Here is a 9,528-nt window from a genome sequence, read left to right on the forward strand (position 1 = left end):
GTCTGCAAGCCCTTCCACTGCAGGCCCAGAGCAACTCTACACACAGAATCACAGCAGGCTGTGGGAAGTGCGGGTCTGAAAGGCTTAACTGCCCTGAGCCAACTTGCTCAAAACCATACTCAGTAATTTGTTCTTGGGGACCATTCATTCCTCTGCCCTAACTCCTAGTGATGGGCACCTTCAGACATTTAGTAGCCATAGAACAGGCCACCCCATCTCCCCAAGAAAGGCTGTAGAGCCCAAGGAAGTCCCTTAACCTCTCTGAGTTTGGACACCCAAGGGCTTGGGGCAGTGCGGGGAGGATAGACTGGAGATTTCTGTCCATTCTCACTGGTGTTCTGTAGTGCTCTGGGCTCTGCTCTCATGGCCTCTCTCCTGACCCATTCTGCCACAGATTGCTGCCCAGATCTGCCGCCAGGCTGGGCTGGTGAAGAAATCCAAGGCAGTGCTTGATTATCATGAGGACAACTTCGCCATTGTCTTTGCAGCTATGGGGGTAAGGAGGCTGAGAGGACCTGCAAGTTCTGGAAGCTGTGACCAGGCAGGCCTATCTTGATCCCAGACCCTAGCACCACCTGATCAGAGGGGGGGAGACACAGTCCTGCTTCTAGGTGACAATCCATCAAACTCCAGGCAAGTCTGGTGATAGAGATAAGAGCAAGCGCATGACCAAATCAGTTTGGTCACACAAGGCATCCCAAAAGTTATGACAGCCATACGGTAAGGCCCAGCATGGTCTGAAGGAGGAAACCATGGATCCTAGGGAGACAAGACAGCTGCAGGAAGGGGCTCTCAGAGGGCCTTTGGGGGAAGACAGAGAGTTGTAGGGAAAGCAGTTCATCAAAGAAGGGGGCAGTGATGCCACTGAGTAGAACTCAAGATGAAAAAGTCTGACCTTCTCTAGAGGACCTGATCAAGCCTGAGTCACCCAGTGACTATTAACCCCAGCAACTGTTAGCCAGTCAATCCACAGGCTTTGAGGAGAGCTGGGCGGGGCTAGGCTTGCCCTCAGGCTGCAGGGTACTGCTTCTAACCCTCTCTGCTGTGTGTGCAGGTGAACATGGAGACAGCCAGGTTCTTCAAGTCAGACTTTGAGCAGAATGGAACCATGGGAAACGTCTGTCTCTTTCTGAACTTGGCCAATGACCCCACGTGAGCCCTCCCCATGCCCAGACTACCCTCAGGGAATAAGCCCTCTCTCCAAGACTCAAAGTCCAAAGGCTCAGGGTGACCTAGTACCACAACCATAAGCCAGACTTAGGAGAAAACATTGTGGTTGTACAGATGGGGGGGGGGGTGTGGAGGGGCACAGGGGGATGAGGCCTGGGAAGGGCTAGAGAAAGCCCACTGAGAGACACAGGGAGCCAGAGTATGGCCTTTCCTGCCACCTGTGGTGCCTCTGTTCCTCCCACAACCTACATGCAGCCACTGTTCTAAGGCAGGGCCCCACCATCCTAGGGCCACTCCCAGAAAGTCACCACTTTGCTGTTTTCTTAGAGAAATCACTGTTTTGAAAACTTAGTAGGAGTTGAAGACCTGGGGATCAGGTGCAAAATTAATTAATTCCAATAAACTATCCTGAGTATTAAGGCTGCTGCAAAAACTAAGTAATACAATTGTAGAGGCCAAGATTTGGTTCCTACCAAGGATGGGAACCAAAAGCCCAAGCAAGTCTAGGGATTGAGAGTGCTTGAGTCAAAAGAAGGGTGCTCATAGGAGCTTCAGATGGGAAGAGTACACGAGTGGGTGCTGGGATCCGAGAGAAGACAAAGAGGGACCCAAACTCAGGGTGCCCTGGGCTAAGAGGGTACTAGAGCAGGTGCTTCTGCCCCAGGCCACTCATGAGGGTAACACATTAGAGTCCTTCACTTTCTCCTACCCCATCTGACAAGGCTACTCTCATCATGAGATAAATCTGGCCCTCTTAAGAAACTCCCATGCTGGCCTTGGCTCTGACCCCTCTGTATGTTGGAGAGGTGGTAGAAAGGGGAATCAGAGGGGTTGGGAATGTGGCTCAGTGGTAGAGCGCTTGCCTTGCATGCATGAGGCCCAGGGTTCGATTCCTCAGCACCACATAAGCAAAAAGAAAAAAGCCGGAAGTGGCGCTGTGGCTCAAGTGGTAGAGCACTAGCCTTGAGCTGAAGAGCTGAGGGACAGCGCCCAGGCCCAGAGTTCAGGCCTCACGACTGGACCCAAAATAAAGAAAGAAAGAAAGAAAGAAAGAAAGAAAGAAAGAAAGAAAGAAAGAAAGAAAGAAAGAAAGAAAGAAAGAAAGAAAGGGGAATCAGATTTGCTAGCAAGTACCTGCTCCCTGGAAAATGGCCCAGACCTGGGGCTTGGCAGCAAGGGCCCAAGTTCTCCATCCCCTGTTGCTATATGTGAACCAGTTTCCCAGTTCACCTTGCACTCTCCCTGGGCCTACATGGGGGCTCCAGGCCTCCAAGATCTCTAAATTTTGGCCATGCCTTGCCTCCAGGATTGAGCGGATCATCACCCCACGCCTGGCACTAACCACTGCCGAATTCCTTGCCTACCAGTGTGAGAAGCACGTGCTGGTCATCTTGACGGACATGAGTTCCTACGCAGAAGCCTTGCGGGAGGTGAGCTGGCTGACAGTCGGGTCCATTGCTGTCTTCCTAGTCATCACAATCCAGGGGGTCACCCTGAAGAAGAAGGGAGCTCACCTACCGCACCCTGCTGTTCCTCTCCATCCCTCCACTCCAGACATCCTTCTCCCCCTTCCTAGTCTCCACCTCTTACCTCCTGTCTTACTCTCAATGCCCATGGGTATTGCAGGTCTCAGCTGCCAGAGAGGAGGTGCCCGGCCGCAGAGGCTTCCCAGGATACATGTACACAGACCTGGCGACCATCTATGAGAGAGCAGGCCGCGTGGAGGGCCGAGGAGGATCCATCACACAGATACCCATCCTCACCATGCCCAATGATGGTAGCCTTCTTGCAGCCCCCAACCTCCAGAATCCTCCTTCCTTCCCTTTCTCACCCAGATGTGAGGGGAGGGAGAGGGAATGAGAGAGAAAGGGAGAGGACATGCTGTTTTGTGAGGCTGCACAGTAGCTTTGCTCCTTTTTCACCCCCCCCCCCACAAGAGGGCTAAAATCCTAGTGATCCTAAGTGGGCAGAGACCTAAACCCATCCCCATTAAGACCAGTGCATTTTCTTGTAGATATCACCCACCCCATCCCAGACTTGACAGGCTTCATCACAGAGGGACAGATCTACGTGGACAGACAGCTATATAACCGGCAGGTACTGCTCCCTCCCTCCCACTTCTGTTCTCTCCAAAGACAGTGCGGAGGGGCAATATGCACCTAGGAAAATTGATTACAGCTGGGTAGAATCCAGCCCATCTGTCATGGGACCCTGAGAAAACAATCTCATTTCTCTGGGCCTAGAGTTGTTCTTTGATGACAAGGGAATGCTCACCAATACATTGTGGAAAATAAACTAAACTAGCAGACAAGAAACATCTGCTGCTAATTAGTAGACACTAAGTAACATTTCCCTTCCTTTTCCAGTTATTTGCTTTGGTGAGCAGAAACCAATGGCTGAAACAAGTAAATTGTGAATAAAGGGCCACAGGGCTAGAAAATATTGATCCCATGCCAGGCAAGGTGGCACACACCTGTAACCCTAGCTATTTAGGAGGCTGAGATCTGAGGATCAAGGTTTGAAGCCAGCCAGTCATGAAAGCTGGACATGGAGCTGTGGCTCAAGTGGTAGAGTGCTATGCTTGTGCACAAAAGTTCAGGGACAAAGCCGGGCGCTGGTGGCTCATGCCTGTAATCCTAGCTACTCAGGAGGCTGAGATCTGAGGATCGCGGTTCAAAGCCAGCCCGGGCAGGAGAGACCGTGAGACTCCTATCTCCAATAAAACCACCAGAAAACCGGAAGTGGCGCTGTAGCTCAAGTGGTAGAGCGCTCGCCTTGAGCTGAAGAGCTAAGGGACAACGCCCAGGCCCAGAGTTCAAGCCCCACGACCGACAAAAAAAAAAAAAAAAAGTTCAGGGACACACTCAGGCTTTGAGTTCAAACTCCAGGATTGGCGCACACACACACACAGGTCTAAAAGGGCTAAAGGCTGTACTCAGGGGCAAGATGCAGAGGCTCACACCTCTAATCCCAGTTATACAGGAAAAAGACATAGGAGGATTGTGGTTTGAGTATAGCCTGGAGGAAAAAGTGGAAAGAGGATTTAGGAAGATTGCAGATTGAGGACAGTGGGGGGGGGGGGAGTTAGCAAGAACCCCTTTCTTTCAAAGAACACACCAAAGTGGGCGCTGATGGCTCTGGCCTGTAATCCTAGCTACTCAGGAGGCTGAGATCTGAGGATCATGGTTCAAAGCCAGCCTGGGCAGGGAAGTCCATGAGACTCTTCAATTAACCACCAGAAAAATGAAAGTGGCACTGTGGCTCAAGTAGTAGAGCACTAACCTTGAGTTGAAGAGCTGAGGGACAACACCCAGGCCTAGAGTTCAAGTTCCACGACTGACAAAAACAAAACAACAAAAAGAGAACACATCAAGCATGGTGATCCACATTTGTAATCCTAGCTACTTGGGAAGCATCTGTAAGATTAAGAGAATCTCTATCCACCGCTAACCAGAGCAAAATCAAGAGACTGTATCTGGAAGATTAAAACAAAAACGATTAACATGTGGCTCAAGTGGTAGAGTGCCTGCCTAGCAAATATAAAACCCTGACTTGAACACTCCCATACTGCCAGAAAATAAAAAAAAGAAAGTTACAACTTTACCCTCGAACAGCAGATTCTTTCTTTACCGCTATGAAACATCAATCTGCTTTGTCCACATAATCAAATGGTTTGAAATAGTCTTTCACTAATGTTCACCCCATCTACAGTCCTGCCTAAGGCTACAACGTGGAGACTTCAAGCCCTAGAACCAGTGGGAAATAAAGGAGAGGGGAGTGGGATCCCTCACCTCTTCCCAGATTCTTCTAGGAGTCTCCCCAGAACCAGGCACAGGGCGAGGGTGGGGATGACGAGCCAAAGGCCGGGAGAGCACAGCTTGGGGCCCGCTGTCCACCACGCTCCTCCCGCGCCCCAGATCTACCCGCCCATCAACGTGCTCCCGTCGCTGTCAAGGCTGATGAAGTCCGCCATTGGGGAGGGCATGACGAGGAAGGACCACGGCGATGTCTCTAACCAGTTGGTGAGGAGAGGGTCGGGTTTTCAGAAGCTGGAGATGAGTCCCATGTGGACCCGATTCTGACTACTCAAAGGAGCTCGCTAGCACAGCCTGGGCGAGGGGGTGGGAGAAGGGGGCACGGGCTTCCCGATCAGCCCCTCCGATGGCCCCACCGGTCCCCTCTGTCCCCGTACCCCGTCCCTCAGTACGCCTGCTACGCCATCGGGAAGGACGTGCAGGCCATGAAGGCCGTGGTTGGGGAGGAAGCGCTCACCTCCGAAGACCTGCTCTACCTGGAATTCCTGCAGAAGTTCGAGAGGAACTTCATCAACCAGGGTGAGCCGCGCGTCCCCGCCCCGCCGTCCTCCCAGCCGCCCCACCCACCCTGACACTCCCGCTCGGCCCCCAGGTTCCTACGAGAACCGCTCGGTGTTCGAATCTCTGGACCTGGGCTGGAAGCTGCTGCGCATCTTCCCCAAGGAGATGCTGAAACGCATCCCGCAGAGCGTGATCGAAGAGTTCTACTCCCGCGAGGGGGCTGCGCAGGACCCCGCGGCCGACACAGCGCTCTAGACGGCGCGGTGCTCCTCCGCGAGGTCCAGGACCCGAGCCCTCCCAGCCCTCCGGTACCCGCCGCCCGGATCCTCCAGCTCCCCATCTCCCGCACGCACCCCAGTTCACCTCTTCTGAGTCCCCTCGGCCCCCTGAAGGCGACCGGGGAGCCCAAGCTCCACCCTTCAACACAGAAAGAAGGAGAAGTTACTAAGCCGGTGGCATCATATTTTTAATTAGATTTGGGGGTTAGGGACCTTTTTCCTGTTTGGGGAGGTGGTGGAGATGGAACTCAAGTTCTCCTTCATGCTAAGTAATCGATCTATTACTGAGCTAACCCCCACCCCCGAACCTGTACTTTTATTTTAAAAGATGCACCCCTCACAAAAAAGATGCACCCCAAGAACTGAAGGGAATTTTACCTTAGGTGAAAACAAAATTGGCAAAATAATAATAATTGTTGAAGTTGCAGATGGTGGAGCAGATTCTACTATTTTCTCTTTGTGTCTTAAAACAGTTGATAACAGAATTCCCGATTTCTTGATAAACTTGCATGGAGCTCAAGGCCACGGGAAGGGACTACTTTCCACAAAGAATGTGTTTGACTTTAGACAGGGGAGGAGGAGGAGTGGGGGGGAGGGGAGATGGCCTCTGGCCTCTGGAAGGGACCTGAGGATATGGGCTGAGGATATGGGGGGCAGAAGGCGAATAAAAGTTTCCTAGTTAAGAAATAGGTGAGGCAGGGCTGGGAAGGTGGCTCAGTGGTAGAGCGCTTGCCTTGCATGCATGAGGCCCTGGGTTCAGTTCCTGAGCCCCACATAAGCAGAAAAAGCCGGAAGTGGCACTGTGGCTCAAGTGCTAGAGTACTAGCCTTTTTTTTGGGGGGGGGGTCATGAGACCTGAACTCTGGGCTTGGGCGCTGTCCCTGTGTTCTTCAGCTAAAGGCAAGCGCTCTGCCACTTCTGTTTTTCTAGTGTTTTATTGGAGATAAGCCGGGGCTGGCTTTGAACCAAGATCCTCAGATCTCAGCCTCCTGAGTAGTTAGGATTATAGGTGTGAGCCACCGGCACCGCCTAGAGTACTAGCCTTGAGCTGAAGAGCTGAGGGATAGTCCCAGGCCCAGAGTTCAAGCTCCACGGCTGACAAAAAAAAGAAAAGAAAGAAAGAAAGAAAGAAAGAAAGAAAGAAAGAAAGAAAGAAAGAAAGAAAGAAAGAAAGAAAGAAAGAAAGAAAGAAAGAAAGAAAGAAAGAGAGGAGAAAAGAAAAGAAAAGAAATAGGTAAGGCAGACACTGGTGGCTCATGCCAGTAATCCTATTCCGGAGACTGAGATTTGAGGATCTTGTCTGGAAGCCCGACAGGACAGGAAAATCTGTAAGACTTTCCAATTCACACACACACACACACACACACACACACACACACACACACACACACACACACACACACACACACACACACACACACACACACACACACACACACACACACACACACACACACACACACACACACACACACACACACACAAAAAGCTGGAAGTAGAGCTCTGGCTCAAGTGGTAAAGTGAGAGTTAGCCTTGAGAAAAACAGCTCAGGGAGAGCTCCCAGACCCTGAATTCAGTCCTCAGGACTGGCACAAATGAAAAAAAGAAAAAAGAAAAAAACAACCAATAGGCGTCCAGAAATCCAGAATGTCTGCTGCTGAAGGCTGTGATGGCCCCCTATCTATAAGGATATCCTGAATGCTTTTTTTTTTTTTTTGGTCAGTCATGGGGCTTGAACTCTGGGCCTGGACGTTATCCCTCAGCTCTTCAGTTCAAGGTGAGTGCTCTACCGCTTGAGCCATAGCACTACTTCCAGTTTTCTGGTGGTTAATTGGAAATAAGTCTTATGGACTTTCCTGCCACAGCTGGCTTTGAATTGTGATCCTCAGATCTCAGTCTCCTGAGTACCTAGGATTACAGGCCTGAGCCACCAGTGCCCAACTCTGAGTGCTTCTTTTTTTTTTTTGGGTCCGGTCGTGGGGCCTGAACTCTGGGCCTGGGCACTGTCCCTCAGCTCTTCAGCTCAAGGCTAGCGCTCTACCACTTGAGCCACAGCGCCACTTCCAGCTTTTTTTCTTTTTGCTTATGTGGTGCTGAGGAATCGAACCCAGGGCCTCATGCATGCAAGGCAAGCACTCTACCACTGAGCCACCTTCCCAGCCCCTCTGAGTGCTTCTTGAAAGCGGAAAAAGTGAGGAAGATGAACTTATTTTTTTATAGTGCTAAGGCTCCAATTCAAGACCTTTCACATGCTAGTTAAGCACTCTACTACCGAGCTACATCCCTAGCTTTTCTTTTACTTTTTTTTTTTTTAAACAGGGTTTCCTCTAGTTTTTTTTTTGTTGTTGTTGGTCATGGGGCCTGAACTCTGGGCCTGGGTGCTGTCCCTCAGCTCTTTAGTCAAGGCTAGCGCTCTACCACTTGAGCCACAGCACCACTTCTGGCTTTTTCTGCTTATGTGGTGCTGCAGAATCGAACCCAGAGTCTCATGCATGCAAGGCAAGCACTCTACCACTGAGCCACCTTCCCAGCCCCTCCTCTAGTTTTTGGAACATGCTTAGAATACTACTTTCAAGTATTGGTCTAAAAGTCTGATATCTGACTTTTCCTGGGCAGTTTCTGTTGCCTGGTTTTATTGTTTGTTTATGGGTTGCAGTTTCCTGCTTCTTTGCATATCTCCTAGTTTTTGTTGGTAACTGAATTTTTTTAGGTAATATGTTTTGTCAACAACATTTTTATTTTCTTGCTTCTCTCTGGGACTTTGTTCTATTGATGGATTTTTTTTGGTGAAGCCTCCCCCACCCCCATAATGAGCACTGAATGACCACTACAGGGTGTAGCCTTGGTCATACTCTATAGTCACTCTAAATGGCTGTGCTTTAAGCAGGATCTTCTTGGACTGTCTCTCCCTGGTGACTCCCTGGTGGTTAAATTGTCTGCCCTTGCCTCAGCTTTTAGTCTCCACTAATTGCCTGCTTATTGCTCTATTTTCTGATTCCCCAAGGAATCAATTGCTCCCTAGACTGATCTTGCAAGGTTATTTTTATAGCTAGTTGTTAAGGTTTGTTGTGACACTATCAGGGATCTTCTAAGCTTTCCCTGGTTCCCTGTAGCAAACTAGCTCACCTACAGTTTAGATTTTTTTTTAAATTGCTTTCTACAACAATCTCCATTTTGAGAATAACATTAGACCCCCCCCTTCTCTATGTCCCCACACTATTACAAATAAATCAATCGTTGATGGAAATCCTTGGAGACTGTTTTGTTTTTGTTTGGAGACAGAATGTAAGTATGCAGCCCAGGCTAACCTTGAACTTACTATATGGTCCAAACTGGCCTACAACTTGTGATCCTCTTGCTTCAGCCTCCTGAGTGCTGGGATTATAGGCTTGTACCACACCACGTGGCTTGGAGCTCTAATTAATTGATGGGGAATAACCTTTGAGTACCTGCTGTAGAGCTGAAGACAGGATAACCCTCTTATGGGGAGAGCTCTGGGCAGGGGTGGTAGCCTCTGGTCCTGTTGATTTGCCTCTCCTAATATAGATCCTATAGTGGCAAGTGATTGGGGCCCCAATATTCTTAGTATGTCATGCCTTGCATGCCTTTTTATTAGGGGATAAAGAAAGGGATCCCTCAATCTTTTAGCTATGCTCACCAGGAATTTAGCCTGTAAAGCACAAGAAAGAGAAGCAGCTTACTTCTCCAAATAAAATATACTATCTCTCCGGAGCTGAAGAGAGAAGTTTCAATTTCTCAGCCAA

General features: G+C 49.9%; 1 protein-coding gene across 1 annotated transcript in view; it reads left to right on the forward strand.

The window, feature by feature from the left end:
- Positions 1–9,011, forward strand: part of Atp6v1b1 (ATPase H+ transporting V1 subunit B1) — a 31,617-nt gene extending 22,606 nt beyond the window's left edge. The window contains exons 7-14 of the mRNA XM_069988924.1: positions 395–496; positions 1,055–1,152; positions 2,477–2,600; positions 2,797–2,947; positions 3,185–3,267; positions 5,088–5,192; positions 5,375–5,504; positions 5,578–9,011. Coding sequence (XP_069845025.1) covers positions 395–496; positions 1,055–1,152; positions 2,477–2,600; positions 2,797–2,947; positions 3,185–3,267; positions 5,088–5,192; positions 5,375–5,504; positions 5,578–5,741 — 957 coding nt within the window. The 3' untranslated portion in view covers positions 5,742–9,011. The remainder of the gene's footprint in view (positions 1–394; positions 497–1,054; positions 1,153–2,476; positions 2,601–2,796; positions 2,948–3,184; positions 3,268–5,087; positions 5,193–5,374; positions 5,505–5,577) is intronic.
- Positions 9,012–9,528: the final 517 nt, after the last annotated feature.

This window comes from Dipodomys merriami, unplaced genomic scaffold (genome assembly GCF_024711535.1).
Source record: "Dipodomys merriami isolate MVZ:Mamm:240054 unplaced genomic scaffold, mDipMer1.0.p SCAF_37, whole genome shotgun sequence".
Classification (NCBI taxonomy): domain Eukaryota; kingdom Metazoa; phylum Chordata; class Mammalia; order Rodentia; family Heteromyidae; genus Dipodomys; species Dipodomys merriami.